The sequence below is a fragment of the Candida parapsilosis genome, contig 006372 (assembly GCF_000182765.1).
Source record: "Candida parapsilosis strain CDC317 annotated contig 006372".
In the NCBI taxonomy this organism is placed as follows: Eukaryota; Fungi; Ascomycota; class Pichiomycetes; order Serinales; family Debaryomycetaceae; genus Lodderomyces; species Lodderomyces parapsilosis.
The window spans coordinates 1714838-1738321 of NW_023503283.1; the positions used below are offsets into that span (position 1 = coordinate 1714838).

The 23484-nt window shown below is 39.0% G+C and overlaps 11 protein-coding genes and 1 non-coding gene across 12 annotated transcripts; 10 read left to right on the forward strand and 2 right to left on the reverse strand. All coding sequences in view use genetic code 12, as the record gives it.

The window, feature by feature from the left end:
* Window positions 1-4646: 4646 nt before the first annotated feature.
* Window positions 4647-6227, forward strand: GIT1 (Git1p; the record flags this gene model as incomplete). The annotated part of the gene is made up of 1 exon (XM_036811711.1): window positions 4647-6227. One exon carries the CDS (start codon window positions 4647-4649, stop codon window positions 6225-6227), a length of 1581 nt encoding a protein of 526 aa, XP_036668121.1.
* Window positions 6228-6373: 146 nt separating this feature from the next.
* Window positions 6374-7390, forward strand: CPAR2_407650 (tRNA (guanine(9)-N(1))-methyltransferase; the record flags this gene model as incomplete). The annotated part of the gene is made up of 1 exon (XM_036811713.1): window positions 6374-7390. One exon carries the CDS (start codon window positions 6374-6376, stop codon window positions 7388-7390), a length of 1017 nt encoding a protein of 338 aa, XP_036668122.1.
* Window positions 7391-7575: 185 nt separating this feature from the next.
* Window positions 7576-8658, forward strand: CPAR2_407660 (peptide-N4-(N-acetyl-beta-glucosaminyl)asparagine amidase; the record flags this gene model as incomplete). The annotated part of the gene is made up of 1 exon (XM_036811714.1): window positions 7576-8658. One exon carries the CDS (start codon window positions 7576-7578, stop codon window positions 8656-8658), a length of 1083 nt encoding a protein of 360 aa, XP_036668123.1.
* Window positions 8659-8833: 175 nt separating this feature from the next.
* Window positions 8834-8907, forward strand: CPAR2_t_cp_Ile(AAU)_71. The gene has a single exon. It is a non-coding gene; the product is annotated as a tRNA-Ile (tRNA).
* Window positions 8908-9518: 611 nt separating this feature from the next.
* Window positions 9519-10034, forward strand: CPAR2_407670 (uncharacterized protein; the record flags this gene model as incomplete). The annotated part of the gene is made up of 1 exon (XM_036811715.1): window positions 9519-10034. The coding sequence occupies one exon, from the start codon at window positions 9519-9521 to the stop codon at window positions 10032-10034; it is 516 nt and encodes a 171-aa protein (XP_036668124.1).
* Window positions 10035-10254: 220 nt separating this feature from the next.
* On the forward strand, window positions 10255-12366 carry CPAR2_407680 (protein kinase activating protein; the record flags this gene model as incomplete). Its single annotated transcript, XM_036811716.1, has 1 exon — window positions 10255-12366. The coding sequence occupies one exon, from the start codon at window positions 10255-10257 to the stop codon at window positions 12364-12366; it is 2112 nt and encodes a 703-aa protein (XP_036668125.1).
* A 552-nt stretch (window positions 12367-12918) lies between these two features.
* Window positions 12919-14295, forward strand: TEF1 (translation elongation factor EF-1 alpha; the record flags this gene model as incomplete). The annotated part of the gene is made up of 1 exon (XM_036811717.1): window positions 12919-14295. One exon carries the CDS (start codon window positions 12919-12921, stop codon window positions 14293-14295), a length of 1377 nt encoding a protein of 458 aa, XP_036668126.1.
* An 88-nt stretch (window positions 14296-14383) lies between these two features.
* RDH54 (DNA-dependent ATPase) lies at window positions 14384-16864 on the reverse strand (the record flags this gene model as incomplete). Its single annotated transcript, XM_036811718.1, has 1 exon — window positions 14384-16864. One exon carries the CDS (start codon window positions 16862-16864, stop codon window positions 14384-14386), a length of 2481 nt encoding a protein of 826 aa, XP_036668127.1.
* Window positions 16865-17094: 230 nt separating this feature from the next.
* Window positions 17095-17343, reverse strand: CPAR2_407710 (uncharacterized protein; the record flags this gene model as incomplete). Its single annotated transcript, XM_036811719.1, has 1 exon — window positions 17095-17343. One exon carries the CDS (start codon window positions 17341-17343, stop codon window positions 17095-17097), a length of 249 nt encoding a protein of 82 aa, XP_036668128.1.
* A 2019-nt stretch (window positions 17344-19362) lies between these two features.
* ASH1 (DNA-binding transcription repressor) lies at window positions 19363-20580 on the forward strand (the record flags this gene model as incomplete). Its single annotated transcript, XM_036811720.1, has 1 exon — window positions 19363-20580. The coding sequence occupies one exon, from the start codon at window positions 19363-19365 to the stop codon at window positions 20578-20580; it is 1218 nt and encodes a 405-aa protein (XP_036668129.1).
* Window positions 20581-20874: 294 nt separating this feature from the next.
* CPAR2_407730 (ubiquitin domain-containing protein DSK2) lies at window positions 20875-21969 on the forward strand (the record flags this gene model as incomplete). The annotated part of the gene is made up of 1 exon (XM_036811721.1): window positions 20875-21969. One exon carries the CDS (start codon window positions 20875-20877, stop codon window positions 21967-21969), a length of 1095 nt encoding a protein of 364 aa, XP_036668130.1.
* Window positions 21970-22082: 113 nt separating this feature from the next.
* CPAR2_407740 (uncharacterized protein) lies at window positions 22083-23315 on the forward strand (the record flags this gene model as incomplete). Its single annotated transcript, XM_036811722.1, has 1 exon — window positions 22083-23315. The coding sequence occupies one exon, from the start codon at window positions 22083-22085 to the stop codon at window positions 23313-23315; it is 1233 nt and encodes a 410-aa protein (XP_036668131.1).
* Window positions 23316-23484: the final 169 nt, after the last annotated feature.

Consider the following 23484-nt stretch of genomic DNA (forward strand, 5'->3'; position numbering starts at 1 on the left):
ATCGGTTACAAATTTTTGTCAAACAAAAATTAAAACTGTGGTTATTGGTTAAAAGAAAAAGAAAAATTATAACAATTGAAAGCCCCCAAACCGAATAGCATTTTAACTCAGGAATGAACCGACAAAAGTAAGAGGAGGGGAATATTGCTCAATTTATCTCGCACCTTGCATCAGTCCCGGGTTGTCTATTTAATTGGGTAGGGTAATTGCAGCTACGCTCATCCATAACTATGTTGATATACGTGTGTGTAGTATCCCTTGTTAATCCCACAATCGCAATTGCCTTGAACTAAATTGATGCTCTTTTTCTTTTGTGGCTATTTTCGTTCAGCAAATTACCGATAAAAAAGATCGGTTACAAAATAGCCCATCTTAATCATGGGAAGAGTGAAAACTCAACGCCTTGTATTATAAACACAATAGAGGTATATCCCTATGTCACAAAAATAAATGGTGTTTTAGTCTAATTTTTAAGCAATGGTTTGTATACCAACCAACTCGTTCACAATGCTATTGGTTGTACTGTGGTTGTGGCTGCAGTGGTGGCGTTCTCATTGGCAAAACTGATTTTATTGCGAGTTAAAGCTCTTCTCTCTTTTTTTTATTTTTTTTTTTGTGCGTGTCACGTGTAGAACAATAGATTTCAATCTCCTCGCTTCACACTGTGCCATATTTCTATTTCCATTGTTTGTTAATAAAAAATTGTTGTAGATCAAAGGATCGGATGATCATACAAAACACTATGAATGGTTGTGTTTTCTGGAGTGATTACGACCGTGATGTTTAGGTACTACTATGGTCACAACTAGTGTGACCTTACTCCCCCTCTCCCCCCACACACGTTCTCTCTGTCTCTCTTTCCTATTTGGTAAGTTGTACTATTTGTGTTTAATAAAAGATAATCCCAAAAGGTGGGGTGTTGTGTTGTGCTATAAGCGCCAGCATGGAAAAAAAAAAAAAAAAAAAAAAAAAAAGAAATGTTGTAAGGCAAATTAAGATTTTCCTTTTTTTTTTTTTTTTTTTTTTGGTTCTATTTTGTTCTTCTATTTCTTTTTGTTGAGCTTTTGAGAATTGTTTTTTACTACTTTTGCGGAGTTTCAATTTGTTACTCTCCCCTCGTTTTTGTTACTCTTTCAGAGCTTTTGGACTGAAGTAAATGTAATTTAAACGGTTACGTCCTGATTGGATAACGAAAGAAACACCAAACTTCACACACACACACACACACACACACACACAACAACGTCGAGCTTAAATCTCCCTATGTTTTCTCTCCAATTAGATGTAACGAAGTAAGTGTTATATTTAAACCTTTTTTTCCCTCCTTCGCAAAAACAGCAAAGAAGGGAGAGAGATAGAATTCACAAACCAATAGTCGAAATCCTTTTGTCTAGTTATCAAACTTTTTTCCAAAAACTAACAGATAGGTAGATAGGTACACAATAATTATAATATAGGTAATATGCAGATGGAAGCGTTTATGTATGTACCCCTACCACTTGATCAGGTTGCATGTACTTTATCGTATCCGATCATAAAGCTTTACTTTCTAAAAGAGACAGTGGAAAAGAGTGCGTGTGGGTATCTTTTTGCTATGAGCCCACACACACATACTTGAATTGTCCAACTAGATGCCGTACAAAAAAACGGCAAAGTCAGGCGAGACAGTAAAACAACACGCAAGAAAAAAAAAAACGATGCACAAAATCTTAAAATCTTTAAATTTTTAAACGGCATTCTGTCGATGTGAAAATAAAAAAAAAATGTCAAAAATAAATAAATAAATATAAAAATAAAAAAAGGTAAACAAAGCAATGTCAATTTCTCTATTTTAGCGACACTGCATACACCATTCGAAAAAAAAATATTCCAACTTGAAACAGGTACTTTACTATATTATATTAATTTTTCGTATCTTATCAATAAAAATGACTTTCACATATGCCGAATTACATCATACCTTAATTGGAAGAACTATATCTTTCCTGAAGAGAGTAGAAGTAGTTAATCTCACCATGCATTTCTTTCTATACTCAATAAGCTTTTCTGCTTTCTTAGGTTCAGCAATTTGTGCTTTTTTCCCAAGTTTTGTTGGGCTTGTTAGTTTTCTCCCCCCCACATTTCGTATATTGTCCTCCTTTTGAAAAAACACAAATCGCGGATTTTGTTCAACAACCAAAATATACTAAGCAAAAGCATCAAATTGGCTTGTTGCGGCGGGTGAACGCAAATGAAGAGGCGTAGTAGTCAAAGAGAAGGAGGATTGTAGCGAGATCGCACTGCAATGCACTTCACCTGCCCCCTGCCACCTTCCTCCTTCCCCCTATGGAAAGCCAATCCCTATTTCTTTTTTTTTTTTTTTCTTTCAACTTACGCAAGATTCAAAATTTTAATAATCTTTTCCCTCTTTTTCAAAAAATCGTCCGGATTTATGAAAAACCTTGAATATAACTCTCAATATTAATTCTTCTATGTCTCCATATCTCCATATCTCTATATCTCTATATCTTCTATATCTTCTATATCTCATGTCGTTTTTTCCCTTTCTACCCCGCTTTTCAAAGCTCAACAGATTTCACTCTTTTTTTTATGATATAGTCTGCATGCATGCAGTTGTGTGATGATGATGATGATGACGATGACAATCAAAAAAATTGGCATCTCTCTCTCAAAGGTTGAAAAACTCATGAATGACCCTTGTCATTTGATGCATCTAATGTAGAAACCCAAACCCGAGTGCCATCGATACCGATCTTTAAAACACCAAGGGGTGGGAGTTGGTGTTTCATTTGTCGACTTTTTTTTTAACCCCGCAATTTGGCTGTCGTTCTTTATTTAATATCTCGGAGTTCTTTTCTTACTAGCGATCACCGGTGGAGTAAATGAACCGAGATATTTGAACAAAAAAGATCGGCTAATGCTTTGTATCAAGAATAGAAATGAAAAGCTTCTGTTACTTGAATAGGAAAGCAATAACCATATTAGGTCAAAATCAAACGTTTTGTTTCTTTACAACAACCCTCGTTGTTAAAAAGAAGAGAGCGATGTTTGGTCAAGGTTACATTTAGATGCTTCTTTGCTTAAATCTACTCCGCAACGCAAACGATAGATTAATGGTCATGTAATTATCTGTTGCTCTCTTTGACGTCATTTTCAAACAGTCAGTTGCATGAAGCTTGAAAATATGTTTGATCCCTCCCCCTTACTCCAGAGTCATCTTCACATAAATGCAAAGGTTGTCTTGCAAGTGAACTGTCATGTGTCTCTCTCTTTACTTTGTGATCAATCGAAAGTCATAAAGTTGGAGAAGTTTGATATTGCGGAGACAGGCGAGCAGTAAATGGTACGTTTGTTTGTTGATGTTCCACTGGATAAGAGTTCGTGGGACAATTTTGGAACGGTTCATCAAACGGATCTTGGTTGGTATGTTGAAAGATGATACACAGTTTGGATTCACTCTCCTTGCTTGCGCATACCAAAATGTTGATTGAAATTCCTGTTCCCATTCGTATTATAAGCTTTGGAGTTCTTGCATTTACCTATCGTGTTTCTCACACAGTTGAAAGAGAGCGGTCACTACTTGTTTTGAGAGGAACAAGTACCGCGTACCTTGCTTTTGAAGTATGATACTCCCCAATAAAAAAAGTCGGGAGCTTGACGTTGGGTGCAACGTCTCACCGCCGGCAATACCAAACACCGAAAAAACCGGGGATTTAAAAATCGATTAATTTTTTGTCCCCATCGAATGCCGAAACTCACAAGTAATTACAAAGTTGATAACTACAAAGGGAAGTACAGCAAAGAGGTAAACGATCAAACGTTTGGGAAGCAACAACTTGAGCATGGAATTACCAAAAAATCACAGGAAAGTAATCCCATCAAGCGGGGTTCCACAACATTTTTAAGCCATCATTTACAGCTTATAGATAGACAAGTTCATGTTGAGTTGCAAAACAGACCACTTTGGACTCTCTTACTTCCTTTTCAGTTTGAAGTAAGCCTACCCGTGCCACTACTGCTCAACACCGTCGTCGAAATCAATTGGTTTGCAATTTACAAATGAGACCACGTTTTTCACAGGCTCTTTTTGTGTTCCTTGTCGCCCAAGAAAAACAAATATTGCGCTGTCTAATTTGTCTGACACATTGAAGTACCTAATTTTCTTAGCTCCAGGGACCAAAGACGTCGGCAATCGAAAAGACAGATGGGGAGTGTGTTACTACCAGTGGTTTAATCTACAAGGGGGTTTCAACAATAGAAATTAGTACAAGCCGTACCCGTTCCCGCAAACAGTATCATGATCAGAATACTGCTTCACCACGTGGCTCAATTTAGGTCGTCTATTGTTCCTTTAATTTTAACTTTATTCAAACAAAGATAAGCCACTCGACCAAAAATAGAAAACCAGAGACACAAAAGTAGATTAGGCAAGGGTGATTTGACCAGGATTAACGCCAGTTGTATCACATTTGTGCGATCAAAATGAGACAAAACGTGGTCAATGTAGATTTTTATTACATGCATATATGGGCCGATGGAACAATGGGATTCATGGATCTCATTATACTGTGATACTGAAAAAACATATAAAGGCAAGACAAATGTCTAGGAATTTAAGATGCCGTTGATTCTCTCCATCAAACATCATGTCTGCAACTGATAAATCACCAGAGGTTGTTGAAACAGTCCAACGCGACTCATTTGAGCCATCACATAGCAACGATGCCCCACCACAAAAACAACACTACACATACGACGCAGAAGCTAGACGTCATCGTTTAGATGGTGGTGTCAAACTCAGAGACGCATTGATGATTCTTTGTGCCGGGTTTGCTTTAATTTCTGATGGGTACCAAAACAATGTCATGTCAATGTTGAACAAGGTGTTTGCTATTGAATATCCTGATGTTTACGATACCGATTTGTCAACTCAAGTTTCCAATGCTTCATTGGTTGGTACAATTTTTGGCCAATTAGTCATTGGGTTCTGTACTGATTTGATCAGTAGGAAATCGGCCATTGTTATTGCCACATGTTTTCTAATTTTTGGCAGTGCATTGTGTGCTGCTTCTCATGGTAAAACTGTATTGGGTATGTTTTGGATGTTGACCATTATGAGAGGCGTCACTGGGTTTGGTATTGGTGCTGAATACCCATCAAGTTCAGTCACTGCGAGTGAAGCAGCCAATGAATCGGTCAAGAGAAGAGGAATGGCATTCATCTTGGTTACCAATGTCCCGTTGGCATTTGGTGGACCATTTGCATCGATTATTTTCCTCATTGTCAACAAAATTACCAAAACCCATTATGATGCCTTGTGGAGAACCATGTTTGCCATTGGATGTTTTTGGCCGTTATCGGTTTTCTATTTCAGAATGAAGATGGTGACTAGTGAATTGTTTCAAAAGAATGCCATTAGACATAAACCCCCATACTGGTTAGCTCTCAAATATTATTGGCCTAGATTATTGGGGACCACGGTGACTTGGTTCTTGTACGATTTTGTAACTTTTCCCAATGGTATCTTTTCCGCTACAATCATCTCCAATGTTATTTCCGATACTTCTGATTTGGAGAAAATCGCTGAATGGAACTTGTTGCTTGGAGCAATTGCATTACCTGGATGTTTTGTTGGTGCTTATATCGTCGATAAAATTGGCAAGAAATACACTATGTTGATTGGGTTTATTGGGTATATTGTATTTGGACTCATTGTTGGTATTGCTTATTATAGAGTTAAAAAGATTACAGCATTGTTCATTGTACTTTATGGATTGATGCAAAGTTTTGGTAATGCCGGTATGGGGAATGTCTTGGGTTTGGTTTCAAGTGAATCTTTTGCTACGCCAGTAAGAGGTACTGGATACGGAATCAGTGCCATTATTGGTAAAGTTGGTGCTGTTTGTGGTACAAAGGCATTTGAACGTGTATTGACCATTGGGGGATCTAAGGCAAGTGGTCAAAGATACACATTTATTATTGCTGCTTGTTGTGGATTATTGGGGGTCATCATGACCTGGTTGTTCATTCCTCATTTGAAAACTGATGATTTGATGGAGGAAGATGTTAGGTTCAAGAATTATCTTAGGGATCAAGGTTGGAAGGGTACTATTGGGCTCAAGAGTGAAGACAGAGAGGATGAGGAGGAGAATATTGATAGTTCTGAAGATTCTGAAATTATTGAGTTGCAAGACCAAAAGCGAATCGAGCATAAGGGTAATATGTAGTGAATAATAGTTGGTGGTTAATCTAATTTAATATCTAGTAGTTTTTTTTATGGCTGCGAAGTAGAACAGACTAAAAAAAAAAAAAAAAAAAAAAAAATACTTACATTTCATTCTTTAGTTCCACATCATCGCTCTTCTTTTACACAATGGAGAGTGAACCACCTTGCAAAAAAACTAAAGCTCCACCTCCAACCCCAGAAGAGATTGAGAGGCGACGTGAAGCGAGAAAGCATGAAGTGGTACCACCAGGTTTATCAAGACGTGAATGGAAGAAACAACAAAAACTTCAACGATGGGAAGAGACCAAGGACCAGTATCGACAGGACATGAAGTTGAAAAAGAAACAACAGCGACAACGCAAACGTGAGAGACTTAGGAGTGATGAAGAGTACCGCAACAGCATCATCAAAAAGCCAAAGCACCAAATTGCCACTAATGTAAAGATTGCCATTGATTGTGAATTTGATGATTTGATGAACCAAAAGGAAATAGTATCAATGGCGAACCAAATTAGATCTTGTTATTCATCAATGAGGCATTGTCAATACGAGCTACCCATTCAAGTAATGTCATTCAATAAACGACTTAAACAAAGGTACGACACATGCAACCCCGAGTACACATCCTGGAAAGGTATTCAATTCCAATCGGAACACCTTGCTGACTTGATCACACCAGAAAACAAACATCAATTTGTCTACTTGACAGCAGACACCGATAACGATATTCAAGAATTGAGTCCCAATCACACGTATATCATTGGTGGAATTGTTGATAAAAATCGACACAAGAATTTGTGTTTCAATAAAGCAAAGTCGATGGGTTTGGCCATGGCACGATTACCCATTGGACAGTATATCAAAATCAATAGTCGTGATGTGTTGGTGACTTCTCATGTGTATGAGATTATTTGTCGATGGTTTGAATGTAAGGATTGGCGACAGGCGTTTAATAAGGTGTTGCCTCCTAGGAAAGTGGTCCAGGGTACCGAAAGTGGGCAAGATGATACAAGTAATGATGGAGAATACGACGTTGGAATAGAAGATAAGGAAAATGAGTGCGAGGATGGAAAACAGGATGCAGTTTGTGAGACGCCACGAGTTGTTGATGAGGCTGGCAATGAAAATGAAAATAACAATGTTGCAGATGTCAAGAAAGAATAGCTTAGGCTGTAAACAGAATGGAAACGGGGCTATATAACAACTCTTAAGGTAGAAGTTAGGTGCTACTGGCAAAATGAGGGTGCTAAATATCTCTCCAAGACGAGGTAGCGCGATCTAAATATTGAATTCGCAACGAGGTTTTTCTCAGCAATTACGCGCCACTTCTTTTGCCAACTGGTTCCACCATGACAACCAATATAGACTATGGCGACCTCAAGGATGGATTGATAATAGAATACGCCAAACGGAAACTAGCAAGTGAAAAGAAAGCCGTGGCTGCTAGCATTCGTGAAATAGAGCAGTCCGTGTCGTTGCCCGTGGTAAAATCACTTCACACACTCTCTAATTGTTTGGCACGTTACGATGACCCCAATGCATTGGATAAAGCACTTGATGCGATAGATTTAGCAAATATTTACGAAAACGTTGAACGTCGTGAACGAGAAAGCACTAATCCTGCATTGAGCTATGATGATTTCGTGGTGCTTGAATTACTACGATATTTCAAGCATGATTTCTTCAAATGGGTCAACTCTCCATCTTGTCAGTGTGGCTCATCGGAGGTGGTGAATTCCGGCATCAAACGTCCTGATCCATCCAATAACCCTGATGAAATTTCCATCATTGAGGTTTACCGATGCCAAAAGTGTAATCAATATGTCGAGTTTGCTCGAATAAATAACCCAGTGTCATTACTTTCTACACGTTTGGGTCGATGTGGAGAATGGGTCAATTGCTTTTTGTTAATTTTGACTGCCTTGATTGGAGACGGCAAGGATAGAATCAGATATGTTTGGAATAATGAGGACCATGTTTGGTGTGAGTATTACTCTTTTGGATTGAAAAAATGGGTTCATTTGGATCCATGCGAAGGTGTATTTGATGAACCGTTGTTGTATTGTGAAAACTGGGGGAAGCGAATGTCATACGTTATCGGATTCAACAAGTATAGCGTCGTTGACTTGAGTAAGAAATATATCACCAAAGCCAAGCAGATTAAACAACTGGATGTGGTTAATCCAACTAAAGTCAAGAATTCGATCCGTTTTCACAATGTGAAAAAAGCAGACGAGTATCTAGCTACAGCAAGATCAAATAAGCTGGAAAATGAACTGTGGAGATTGTTATACACTGATGTGTTTGTTCCAAGAAGTCGTGAACTTGAGGACTTAGGTATTGCAAAACCAACCCCATCATTGTCTGATTTACCTAAAGGTCGTCAAACAGGATCTGCCACATGGACTCAAGCTCGTGGTGAAGATGGGTAGAGAGTCGACATTTATAAATCTAATAGATTACAAAAATTTTACTTGTTGATTGTAGATATCGGGGCACGCATTTAGTCAATTGTGGGAGGGAATAAAATACTAATCCTTAACTATGTGTTTTGTAATAGTTTCTAGATTTGTTAGATTAACACAACATCATCAATAAACATTAATTGGTCCCTTGGCCCAGTTGGTTAAGGCGTGGTGCTAATAACGCCAAGATCAGCAGTTCGATCCTGCTAGGGACCATTTTTTTTTGCTTCTCAAATTTGGCATACTCTTTTCTCCGTCTCTTCAACTTTTTTGCATAAACCCCACTTACGTCTCCATTTTTAGTTGTAAATCCAAAGATAGCTTTTACTTGGGGCTACGTGGTATAAATTTGTTTGTTTGATATGGATGAATTTCTACTCATTTTTTTTGCCGCAAAATGGAGACAAAATGAGGAAATTAGAACTAGGGAGAATTCTTAACACTCTCCGCTTTTTTTTTAATATTTGCAAATATTGTGGTTCACTGTAGGGTGACCAAGTCAATCGATACCCTTAAATCTCTATACGATCTCCCATGCCTTCTGGTGTCCCTGGCATAACAAATTATTTCTCCTTCATAATGCTTGGTAGTCCGATGCATGATATTGATAGCGTAGAGTGCTGCAAATCATATCTAGTGCCTTATATAACAGTTCAATAAGTGCTATTGCTATTTTGCATATAACTATAGGCTACTGAAGAGTATCAATTTTTTTTACAACCATTTTAGCAACCACATTAAAACCGCACCACCACACCACACACCACCACAGTAGTCTTGAATGACACTCAGGAAAGTTTCCCACATAATCAGAAGATATACACAACATGATCCAAAACGGAAGAGATGTACTCAATTCCAGAGCTGCAATACTTGGTTCAATTGAGGATTTTACTGAAGATTATACGAGCTTTGAAGAGTACATTGGTGATCAAAACAACCAAAACCCATTCACTGATGAAGCTACACCTACAATTAGTAAACGAAGAAGGTCCAAAGTTGGCCACTTTTTGAAAAAGAGTATACAACGGGTTCTCCATATAAAATTGGGTCAGAAAAATCCCCAGATTTTTCACCCAGTGATTGCAAGTGCATCAGATATTCCCGATTATGAAACTGTTATTCCAGCTCGTCACGTCACCACAAATATGGCCATCTCCCCACGGTTGATACAGCTTGCCAATAACTTTAGAAGCGGGATAAAAAATCGACCGAGGGATGAAATGTACTTGCTTTCATCAGCATCAGCTGGAACATCCGTCAATTCACTATTTGAAGATGGTCGTGTTTCGCTTGAGGGCACTGGTGCCACCACTGCTGATTCCAATGCTCATATATTTTAGAAATAGATAGAGAATTGTATAGGATCTAGATGTGCAAAGTATCATAGTGTGTCCTTTCGACCAAAAATTGATCCCATCACCTCCTTGGCTCCAGAAAAAAAAAGCTCTCAGTCACACGCGTTTTACGATTGCAAATCAGCAGCTCCAATCCAGTTCAATATCGTCATACTATATACAATTACATGAGGCGACAGAGCTTACAGAGATTCCTTTATTAACCATGCATTCAAGAAAACCCTTTTTAGGGTTAACATTTTGTTGTACGGGAGTTGAGGCGACGACGAGAAATGAAACAATGAAGATAATTGAATCCATGGGTGGAGTACAGTACCTAGATCTCATGACTGATGTGCAGTATTTAATAGTGGGGAATAGGAAAACTCAGAAATACCAATTTTGTATCAAGAATCGACTAGATATAAAATATCTCACGACAGAAGCTGTATTCAAAGTCCACGAGCAATGGCTAACAGGTGATGACGACGTGGACAAGCTACTAGATGAATACAAGCTACCTGTATTTAGCGAAATGAGCGTTTGCTTTTCCAGAGTTGAGCTAACCCAATCGCAAGTCAAACACCTTCTAAGTTCCAGTTTTAGGCGTGCTGAGGAGAAACAATTCACTGAAAAGCAGCTTTTGAAACAATTTACTCAAAATGGAGGTGTAGCGAAGGAGTCATTACTGAATAATCAAAACTGCATGATCAGCGCTGATCCCAGAGGTACGAGATATAACAAAGCAAAGGAATGGGGTATTCCAGTAATACATCCAGTTTGGATTATAGATAGCATACTACGAGGAGCGGCTTTGGACTTTGATGACTATTTATTGACGAGCGATCCGCTGGAGATATACGAGAACGGATGCAACGTTTGGTTGGAGTTGTTTAACAAAGAGAAGAGACCAACGACTAGACAATTGCCAAGACAAGCTGTTGAAGAACCAAAAAAGCTCAAGCGTGGGAAAAGAACAGAGATATGGAATTCCATTATGGACCACACAAGTTATGAAAAAAAAGGACCTATGGCGGTAGATAAAACGTGGGACGAAGAAAGTGACTCTGAGAATTACGAGGAGATTGAATATGTAAAGCCTGTTGTAGGAATGGCGAGAAGTAGCTTGTTCCTCGGATTCAAATTTTTGCTAGTTGGATTCACGGTAAGAGAATCTGATTTGTTGAGTGGCGGTATTGAAGCATTTCAAGGGGAGATCACTACAGATGTTGACGACACCTCCATGTCTCATATAATTATCCCCGCAAACAGAGGAAGCGAAGCGTCCTATTTGTTGCGAGCCTTACCCAGTGGCATCAAACTGATGGTTACGAGTGGAGATATTAAAGTCGTGACTGAGTTTTTCATTGAACGATGCATGTTTTACAAGAAAGTGGTGTTGGACCGATGGGGACAACCAATAAAAGGGTTGATGAACTCGTCGAGAAAGTTTAAAGTGTCAACCACAGGCTTCACCGGTATTGAATTGTTACATATAGAAAAGCTAATCAAGTTTCTCAACCTTGAATACTGCGAATCATTTTCGGAGCTGCGTGATTTGTTAATTCTCAATGTCAACCTATTTAAAGAGAGCTTTATGAAAAATTCACCAAAGTTGTTTCAATACCCATACAAGGATATACTCAATTGTCCAACGTATCAATCGGGTCAATCTTCAGTATCCTTGCTATCGGCAAAGAACAAGATTGATGCTGCCAAGAAATGGAGTATCCCTGTGGTATCTATTGCCTTCTTGTGGGAGATATTTGAAAAATCACAATACAAATCTGCACTAATAATTCCCGAATTGAACGATCCACAATGGTGTATTCATGCACCAATCAATTACATCCGGCCAAAATCATTGATTGAGTATATCAAGAGTATGGGTGATTCGGGGCCAATCAAAGACAGTGGCGAAATCAGCAAAAACACCATCATTGATGATGATCATGATGATGGTGGTGGTGTCAGATTGCCCTCCCCGAGAAAGTCTAGGCCAAAACAGAAATATGGCAAATTAATGGGAAGCGTGTCGCCACTGTCAATGAGAAGTAAGCTTACGGATGCATCCATGACATCAAGATCAACCATTATTATGGACGATGAAGATGACGATGAAAGAGAAGGTACTGATGCGGTAGGGGCTGGGTTAAATTGTGATGTCACAAACGATGAAGACTTGTCTTCGCAAGTTAGGTACGAGGACGCCGAGTCAATGATGAATCAAGAACGTCTTTTGAAGAAATTGGAAGAGGAGTCACCTCAATATAGACGGGAAACGGGATTGACTGCAAATGGTAGCTCAACAAAACGGCGTAAGACTAGAGGGCAGTAGCCCTATTACTACAGACCACGTGACCTTTATCAGATCTGTTAACTTCAATTTTTTGAGAACAATTTGGCATATCTAGGATGTTTAAAATATATAGCGAACCAATTAAAGACCATCCCGCTGACCACTACACTTGCAAGACGATGCTAATAGCAAATTTGAAACTAGAAAGGTGGTGTGCTTTGACCAATTGGTAGAACTTACATCTTCTTACAACGAATTCTACGGTGCTCTACTAGTGCATCCTATTGTTGCATCATAGACTTAGAGAGTGAAAAATATGAAATTATACCATATTGAAGAAGTCTCTGTCTATTTTTGCATCTTTTGCATATCATTCTTGTTTTTTTTTTTTTTTTTTTTTTGTTTTCGTGAGTAAAGGGGCTCTTCTCTCTATCATGTGCTTCGCTGTTCAATTTCAATTTCAACTTCGATTTTTTTTTTTTTTTTTTCAAGTTTTTAAAATTTTCTCTCCATTTCTAAAAAATTTTCCCTTTCTCTTCTTCTCTTCTTCTTTTCCTCCTCCAGTATTCAATCTATATAGCAACAACAAAAATGGGTAAAGAAAAGACTCACGTCAACTTAGTCGTTATCGGTCACGTCGATTCAGGTAAATCAACCACCACCGGTCACTTGATCTACAAGTGTGGTGGTATTGACAAGAGAACTATTGAAAAGTTTGAAAAGGAAGCTGCTGAATTGGGTAAAGGTTCATTCAAGTACGCTTGGGTCTTGGACAAATTGAAGGCTGAAAGAGAAAGAGGTATCACCATTGATATCGCTTTGTGGAAATTCGAAACTCCAAAATACCATGTTACTGTTATTGATGCTCCAGGTCACAGAGATTTCATCAAGAATATGATTACTGGTACTTCTCAAGCTGATTGTGCTATTTTGATTATTGCTGGTGGTACTGGTGAATTCGAAGCTGGTATCTCTAAGGATGGTCAAACCAGAGAACACGCTTTGTTGGCTTACACCTTGGGTGTTAAGCAATTGATTGTTGCCATCAACAAGATGGACTCAGTCAAATGGGACAAGAACAGATACGAAGAAATTGTCAAGGAAACTTCCAACTTCGTCAAGAAGGTTGGTTACAACCCTAAAGCTGTCCCATTCGTCCCAATCTCTGGTTGGAACGGTGACAATATGATTGAACCATCAACCAACTGTCCATGGTACAAGGGTTGGGAAAAGGAAACTAAAGCTGGTAAGGTTACCGGTAAGACCTTGTTGGAAGCTATCGATGCTATCGAGCCACCAACCAGACCAACTGACAAGCCATTGAGATTGCCATTGCAAGATGTCTACAAGATTGGTGGTATTGGAACTGTGCCAGTTGGTAGAGTTGAAACCGGTATCATCAAGGCTGGTATGGTTGTTACTTTTGCCCCAGCTGGTGTTACCACTGAAGTCAAGTCCGTTGAAATGCACCACGAACAATTGACTGAAGGTGTCCCAGGTGACAATGTTGGTTTCAACGTCAAGAACGTTTCAGTTAAGGAAATCAGAAGAGGTAACGTTTGTGGTGACTCCAAGAACGATCCACCAAAGGGATGTGACTCCTTCAATGCTCAAGTTATTGTCTTGAACCACCCAGGTCAAATCTCTGCTGGTTACTCACCAGTCTTGGATTGTCACACTGCCCACATTGCTTGTAAATTCGACACTTTGATTGAAAAGATTGACAGAAGAACCGGTAAGAAATTGGAAGATGAACCAAAATTCATCAAGTCCGGTGATGCTGCTATCGTCAAGATGGTCCCAACCAAGCCAATGTGTGTTGAAGCTTTCACTGACTACCCACCATTGGGAAGATTCGCTGTTAGAGATATGAGACAAACCGTTGCTGTTGGTGTCATCAAGTCTGTTGAAAAATCCGACAAGGCTGGTAAGGTCACCAAGGCTGCTCAAAAAGCTGCTAAGAAGTAAGTAGAGTAGTTTTTATAAGAGAAGAAAGAAAAACCTATTCAGGTCTAACAAGAACACGAATGTAGTCGTTGCGTTTTTTTTTTTCTATTTACTGGTTGTTACTTTTTTCCATTATGTAGGTGAATGGTGATTTGTTTTTGAACAACTTGTTGTTTAAAATCCTGTTCAACACAGAATCAAACTGTATATTCTGATTAAGTTCAGGAGCATAATGATGATAGTCATTCAATGCCTTTTTGACGGCTTTGGTTGTCGTCAGATTGCCATTTTTATAAATGTTTTCTTGGAGTTCTGCAGCAGACATCCACTCTTTAGTGGTTGCAGTTTTATCATCATCATCAGAATCAGATTCAATTTCCTGCAACAACATAAACCCATCACCAGCACAACAACATCCCAATAAATCATGGGTGTTTGACTTGGTATCCACGTCAATTTCAAACAAGTTTTTCAAGTCGCTATAATCAAACACATCTGATTTCGATGAAGCATCGTTGTCAAGAAACTTTGAACTCAATTTGTTCTTCATCAACTGCCGTTGGAATATCTTCTCATCGATACAACCAGTAGTGAAAAGCCTGTATATATAACACGGCTTCATTTGGCCATCTCGATGAATCCTCGACATTGATTGCAAATCTGTAGATGGATTCCAATCATTATCGTATAGGATTAGCCTTGACGCACCAACCAAATTGATACCAGTCCCACCCGATTTCGAGGATAGTAAAAACACCAGAATCAGTTCGTCCTTGTTGAACTTGTTGACGAGCTTGCCTCTCATGTTGTTTGGTGTTGATCCATCCAAGCGCAAGTATTGTAGATTGAGCTTTTTGATCACAGTCTCCAACAAGTCCAAAGTAGTGGTGTAGTTTGAAATGAGCACTAATTTCTCTTTTTGTGCTGTAATCTCCAACACCAATGGTATGAGTGCATTTAGTTTACCTGAGCTAGTAGATAATTTCAAGCTTCCATCGGTTATATTTTTGTAAAAATCATCTGATGCCAATAGAGAAGGGGAATTACAAATCTTGCGAAACAAATTGATGAGGGACAATGAGATTGCACCTGAGTCCAATTGCTGAAACTTTTCCGACTTCTTTATCAGATCAAACAAGTCTAGTTGTAATTGAGTTGGTGGAACAAATAGCAAGATGTCGGTTTTGTTTGTCAAATAATTTTCAAGTATTGCTTGTGTACGTCGAAGAATGAACTTGTGGGTCAACAGAATCAACCGTTGTGACATTTCCTCACCTTGCTTCTTAATCTCTTGGTTGAAACAATTAACATCTCTTGCCCTTGAAATAGGATTGATAAACTCCTTCTGAAACGTTTTCATATCTGGCAAAACATGCGGATTCAAAAATGAAACAAGGGTGTAAAACTCAACCAAATAGTTTTGAATTGGCGTCCCCGTCAAGACAATCTTTTTCGGGATATTCAACTTTGTCAAGTTAATCATTACCTTATTAGCGCTATTTTTCAACCTGTGCCCTTCATCGCATACCAAAAGATCAAACAGAATGGTGGATAGCTCCTCATAATGGGCAATAACTTTTTCGTAATTGATAATGAGAACTTGGTAGACATTCAACTTTCCAAAATTGATAATATCACGTTTGTCATCGGAAACGGGATTGTTTAAAGTTAAGACATTTACTTTATTCAACCCTAACCATTTGTTGAACTCTTCTCTCCAGTTGTTGATAAGAGTGACTGGACAAACTACCAACACCTTGTTGACAATGGGCTTTTTTTGATCAGGATATGGGTTTTGTTTCAATAATGTCCAAATCGTCGTTATTGTCATTAATGTCTTGCCCAACCCCATTTCATCAGCTAAAAGACATCCGTGTCCTTTAAAATCGCGGAAACCCATCAAACACTCGTACAAAAAGGTTACACCTTCAAGTTGATGTGGTCTTAATTTAGACGCAAGAATAGGATCAATTCTGACTGATACATGCGATAGTAAATTTGGGGGAGGAGTTAGGGTAAAGATATCCCGGTTTTCATCATACAACGGCTTTCTAGATTCAAGCACTTCATCTTGCACAACTTTTTTAAACTTTGTTTGCACGATTTGCGGAGCAATAACAACTTCTTCAACTTTATTGATGTGCTTTACACCTTTTGCATTGTCTGGTTCATCTTGACTCATCTTTTCATCCAACACAATTTCGTACATCCCTATAGGTATCACGTCATCCAAATCGGGATCCAGATTAAATGATTTTTTACTCATGACTTTGCCATCTGAATTTTTGACAATGATTTCGCAACCAAATGCAGTTGACTTGATGGTGGCGAACCCATCGCCATCCCAGTTTTTGTTCTTCTTGGTTGTCTTTTTCCTCCATTGTATTGTCCATTTCACTCCCGTTAAGTCGGAGGTTGACTCTGATTTGGATCTTTTTGCAGCAACAGGTGCGGTATTGACTGGTGGACTGGATCGTTTGGAAATCACACCACCTTTTTTGATCAGTTCTCTAGGTATTAGGATATGTGCTCCACTGTCTTTCAATGGTCTAGGTGGTTTGAAAGGGGCATTTGGCTTGATATCATGCATCATGCGTTGAGTAAGTTGTACGTGTAAAGGTCAGACGCGTGTACACCTTATACCAATTTTTTCTTTCCTTCTGTTTTTATTTTTGAGCACTGTGATGCAAATGAGATTTTAATTGTGATAGCCCAAGCAGTGCACTTGATTTGTTGTCAGTTTCCCCGCAAAAGGGACAACTTCAAATAAGAGTTAGGTTTTCTACAAATGTTTCGGGAAGCACTTAGATTTCCGTGTATTCAATATTGTGTATCTCCAAATGCAAAATAATAACCTTGAGACAATGCCTTCATCAACCCATAAAACAAGTACGAGTACGTTCCATATACTATCAAGAAAATGAAAAGTAGTAGACTTCCATGAAGAAGTAAAGTTTCTACTCTTGTCAACATAATGAATGGGAAATGAATGTAGTACATGTTGTAAAACCATTGTGGCGACAAAAAAGTATACTCTTCGGTCTTTTGCAGCTTTTGTGAGGTACTCATGGTAAAACAGCGAGTGTAGAATATGATAAGATAGCTTCTGAAAAGAATGAAAAATGATCCAACAACTGCTTATCGAACTTGAAAGCCAGTGTGGGTTGATGATTTTTTTTTTTGGGTTTTGTTTTAGTCGCGATAGAAAAAGTTACTCCTTTTTTTTTTTTTTTCATCTCGTTACATAGCCACAACTCAATAAAGACAAGAGAGTGAATCACTCTGACGGAGGGGAAAGATATCACACGAGGGAAAGTAGTAGCAAATTGCCGTCTAATGTGAGCCGTAACATGTCCTTGATATACACTAAACCTATGGAGACATGGAGGAGATGGACGAAATCGCAATTTGGGCCATTCCATGCGGCTTTTTCCTAATTTAGCACGTATATATTTTCCCTCATCTCCAGTCTCTATGTGTCTAGCTCAATACAAAATTTCCTACCTGCGAAAATTTTTTTTTTCCTTTCTTTGAGACTACTTCTTTTAAACTTGTTACACTGTGGTACCTAAATGTATGTTCATGACTACCTCAATGAAAGATTTCTAATGATGAATGATTATTTAACAACAACGAATTTCTTCAGCTGAAATAACGTGTGGAAAAAAACAATAACTCAGAGCTTTTTAACACTGACTTGAAATCTTTCATGGTCCCATTGATCCATTTTACTAACATTAGAATAGTAGGAGTCCATACTCATTGATTTCTGAACTGTGCTTTCTTTTTCAACTGTCTAACAGTTGCGGGGAACGAAATTTTGAGCTGGTGTGCTGTCCTCGTGCTCTTTTCGGACTTTCTGACTTCCAATCACGGTCAACAAAGGGAGCAAACTTGTCTTCATTTCTTTTCTGATGAGTAGCACTTATCAAGTGGGATCATGTAGCTTTTGATCTAAGCTTTTGAAACTTGCATCAAATATGACTTTGAGTTCAAATTCACATGAGCGAGCAAAATCACCTTTTTCTTATACTCAACGTTCGAAATCATCCTCCCATTCAGACAAAACTCAGCCGTAGTGAGGTAGATGTTTGCAAGTTTCCATCGGATCCTGATTACTCACTTTGAGTTACGAGCTATAAACAGATTCTCCGTGTGAAATCGCGATCACATGAGCCAATCATTAAAAGATTCAGCTTTTCCTACACATATTGCCTCATTGATCAACTCACACTGGATAGACTCAAAACTTGCTGAAACCGACATTCCAACGTAAGCCGGATGCATTGTATTCTCATAGCGTGACAAGAGAGCTCTAAGACACAAATATTTCTTTAGATCTGCTACTGGCGACTAACAAATGTAATCCTCGTTCTTCAATCCAGCGACATCTTTTACTCTCTAAATGTATATGTGAACTATTGTGTTTGAATTCCCGTGCCATGCTCATTCTTCTCATTCCATCCGACACACATAGCAAATATACAAACAGCCGCCGAGTGGAACGATTGCCCGAATAAAGTACCCTCGCTACCTAAGTTGCTGGCTCGTGTCCCAAAACAAGTCTTATTTGCAAACAGAGAAACGGGGTTTCTAGAGTGCCAGCAAACAATATAATTGTGTCATCGCTAAGGCCATTTATATATTTTTAAAGCTCGATTTTGTGTAATATTCAAATCGCAAGCCATTTTTTTATTTTTTTATTTTTTTTTCTTCTGATTCTACTTCTCTGCTTGCAATAGCATTTCCCGATTGGGCGAATTTAATTCCTAATTGAGAATAATGATTTTTAACCAGATCAGAATTTAGAGCAAAATCATGAAATGAAACTGCCTTTCCACAAAATCAACGCAATTTCTATCCCCCCTGGAATGGCTTGTCGATTGATCCAAGTTCAGAATTGTTGAAGCATAGATCATTCTGTATTTTGTTTCCACCTGGTCAAAACTCAATTGACATATAAAACTAAGCCCAATTGCCTTGAAAGCTTTTGATAAGATTGTATCCCGTTTTTTGATCAATATTCATCCCAGTCATTCGTTTATATCATCTACAAATTCGCAAACTCCTATTCGTCATTATACCAGCATGAGCTTAGTCATGAACAACCACTTCAATCGTTTCAGATCACACAGTTTCGAACAAAATCTTCCAATCAAACGCTCCCTTGAAGATGAAATTGTAACATCAAACAAGAGACCAAAAACAGCACCACCTTCGCCTCCATCAAATGTGCACTCAAAACCTGTCATAGAAACCACTATTGCAAGACCAAAGTTACCACCATCAAGTCTCAGATCCAAATCTTTATCCCCAAACAAGCAACAATTTGTAAATCTCCTTTCACCTTCAAATTCACCTTCTTCGTCACCCTTGAGATCACCTGAAAATCTTAAATTACCTGGAATTAGAGCATTGAGCCAGAACAACGATACCCCCTGCTCAACAGTTTCACTGGAGTTTTTCGACACCTGCAGTGACAAAAGCTGGAGATCGGAGTTGTTAGACAAGATCATGAAGGAATCAAAAACCTACCACCTCACTAAATACAACTACCTCAACAGTAATTGCAAGCCAAATTTTACTTCCAAACTCAGTTCCAAGATTTCATTACAAACAAATATTCCAACACTGGACAAAAAGATTAATTTCCCTTTCGAGTCGAATTACACATACTTGGACGGTGCATTCATGACTGATGTCAAGAATTTTCCCCATTACTTGAAACTTGCCCATGAAACAAAGTCACTTAATTCACCACCAACTGAAACACCTCGCACACTCCAAACTTCGGTATTTTCTCAACCTAAAACTCCAACACCTCAAGTCAACAAATTACCAAGCTTTTATACATTGCCGCTGGTCGGACCTTCACTTACTTCACATACAACACTAATTCATCCTTCTTCCTCATTGGATCACCTCCATGGTAAAAGCGCCTCGTCGCCTACAACAAATACCACTCACAAATTTATAATTCAATCTCCTAAACTGTCACGTTCTGATTTGCCAAAAACACCTCCTAGAACCCATCACCATCAGACCATCACAAGGGCGTGTATTTCATGTGGTCTGCAAGATTCACCATGTTGGAGGCCCTCATGGTCCATAAAAGAGGGCCAACTTTGTAATTCTTGTGGATTGAGGTACAAAAAGACAGCAGCGAGATGTCTTAACGATGCTTGCAGAAAAGTGCCTGCTAAGGGGGAGTGGGCATTAATGCAAAGCAAAGGTAAAGTAACGTTTGAGGATGGTACAGAAGGCTATAGTTGTTTGGATTGTGGTTGGAAAGTAGAGGTTAAGTAAGCATAGATACTCTCATTAATGCATTGTGTTGAAATTTACTCTGCAATTACTTCTAGTTGAATTTTGTTGGGGCATCACTACCCCTGCTTAACAATGTCATAGTACATTTGTGGAAAGCGATGCAAATCACCACAACACATCTCCAGAATTTGGTTCATGAAAATCAAAACACGTATTTTCTTTGCATAGTGTAAGAGAGAGGCAAAAAAAAAAAAAAGGAAAATACACAGAAATAGTCTCCGCCACCCGATTCAAAATCTTCCCTTATCGCAAATCGTCCTTGAATCGATCATCATGTCAGAGATCACAGTTACGATAAAGTCATCAGGAGATAAAAAGTATGAGGTCACTTTCAACCCATCGATTAAAATATCTGAATTAAAAGAGTTGGTTGCGGAGAAGTCGTCAATCCCAGCACCAAGTCAGCGATTAATCTACTCAGGTAAAGTGTTGAAGGATACTGAAACAGCAGAGTCATACAAGATTCAAAACGGTCACACAATACATTTGGTGAAAAGTGCCAACACTGCATCTACTCCAGCAGCAGCAGCAACAGCAGCAGCAGCAGCACCGGAATCTTCCTCTTCTGCTCAAACACCTTCATCAAACATACCTTCAAATATTGCAGCAGGACAAGGATCATTCAACCCTTTGGCCGATTTGACTGGTGCTCGTTATGCTGGATACACACAATTGCCTTCTGCTTCCATGTTTGGCCCCGATGGAGGAATGAATTCAAATTTGCCTGATCCAGAGCAACTAACTTCAATGATGTCAAACCCCATGTTTCAAGAGCAATTGAATGCTATGTTATCTAACCCACAAATGTTGGACTTTATGATCCAACAAAACCCGCAATTGAGAGCAATGGGACCACAAGTTAGGGAGATGATGCAGAGTCCTATGTTTAGACAAATGATGACCAACCCGGAAATGTTAAGATCGATGATGCAAATGCAACAAGCTGGGGGCGCGAATCCATTTGGCGGTCTTGGTGGAGGCGCAGCCGCTTCTAATGCATCATCGTTTCCTGCTCCTGGTGCCAACCCAACCGCCGAGGGTCCAGCCAGTGGTGATAATAACGCCGGAACAAATCAACTGAGTGGTAATACAACTTCCCAAGGAAATACTCCATCCCAAGCTAACCCTTTTGCTAGTTTATTCCCCAATGGTATTCCGCCTATAGATCCGGCTGCTTTATTTGGTAGTGCCAATCCATTTGGACAAGCCAATGCACCAGCCGACAACAGACCACCGGAGGAAAGGTATGAATCTCAATTGAGACAATTGAATGATATGGGATTCTACGAGTTTGAGAGAAACGTAGAAGCTTTAAGAAGAACTGGTGGAAGTGTACAAGGAGCTATTGAGTACTTGTTAAATAATTAAGGTTTCATGTTTTTAGTTTGTGTAGATTTTGCCAAATTGCAAAGAACGAAGAAAAAAAGAAAGTGGAAACACAACCACACATCATACAACTCAGTTCAAGGCATCCCATTCTAATGAGTTCGCATATAAGGCCATGGGAGCAATCACCTGTTGATACCCAAATGGCAAAGATTATTGCCATACTACTAAACTCACAGGATTACCATTTTACGGAGGAGTTTTTAAGTCAGGTGTTTGAGTTGACCACAGAGTACATGAACCACCTCTTGGGTAACTTGCTTGAATACACCCAGTTACAAAGGCGACGAAAACCAGGACTTTCGGACATCAAAATAGTGCTTGAAGAGGACGGAATCCTTCCTAATATTTTGGCAGATCAAGTACAATTTAGCAAAAATTTTCCAAATAAGCACAAGCAACGAATTCAAGCTGTCATAACAAAAGATCAAGAGGCTTTTACTAACAATAATATATCATCAAACGAGCAATATGCAATCACAGAAGTTGTACCGAATATCAAGACCAAACCACCCTATATCCCCGCCTACCTACCAGACTTGCCCCCTGATTACACATATCAATCAACACCTACATTTTCGCAACCATTGACAGATCTCAAGCAGCTTCGAACAAAGTTGGTTCAAGAGTCAAGGCTAACTGAGGAGTCATTGTACAAGTTGATTGAAAGTGATACCAGTGAACTGAAAAAGAGACTTCAATTTGAAGAGGAATTAATGGAGTTAATGAAGAATAAATTAACTGATGATTTACAAGGGGAGGTGACGACGAGTGTTGAGAACGAAAAAGCTGAGAAACTGGCTGGTACTATCGAGGAGACAAATCAACCGTCTGGCACCGTCGAGGGGACAAATCAACTGCCTGGCACCGTCGAGGGGACAAATCAACTGCCTGGCACCGTCGAGGGGACAAATCAACCGTCTGGTTCTCCTCTTGCGGCCCCTTTCAAATTTGATTTCGTAAAATATGCTCAACAACGAAAAGCGTTGGCGCTTCGAAAAAAAGCAGAACTCGAGGAAGCACAAAAAAAGAGAGATGCAGATGTCTTTATGAAAGCTGAGCTTTACTACAGCCCCTATGCGACTGAAAAACCAACCCGGGAAACAGACAAGTACTTTAAAGATCTTCTCAACGATGAATTCAAGAAGGTGATTGTTTCAGTTAGATTAGCAGAGGAGATGAAACAAAGGGAGACTGCAGAACGGAAAGAATTAAAAGAGAAACAAGAGAAGGAATTTAAGGAACAAAATGAGATACAATTCAATTTTCAACAGAGGGGTGCTATTGATAGTAGTGACATCGACAGTGATGCAATGGAGGATTTCTGATCCATTTAATGGCAGCTATATGTTCCAATGCGACCCAACAAATTGTTGTGTTTCACTTGCAAACGTTTTCGGAGTAGTTTATTCCACGTGCAATAAAAAGGGGAAGTGGCGAAGTAGAAGATAATGTAGGAATGCCTAAGTAGAAACTCAAACGAGTCGAGAGTATATC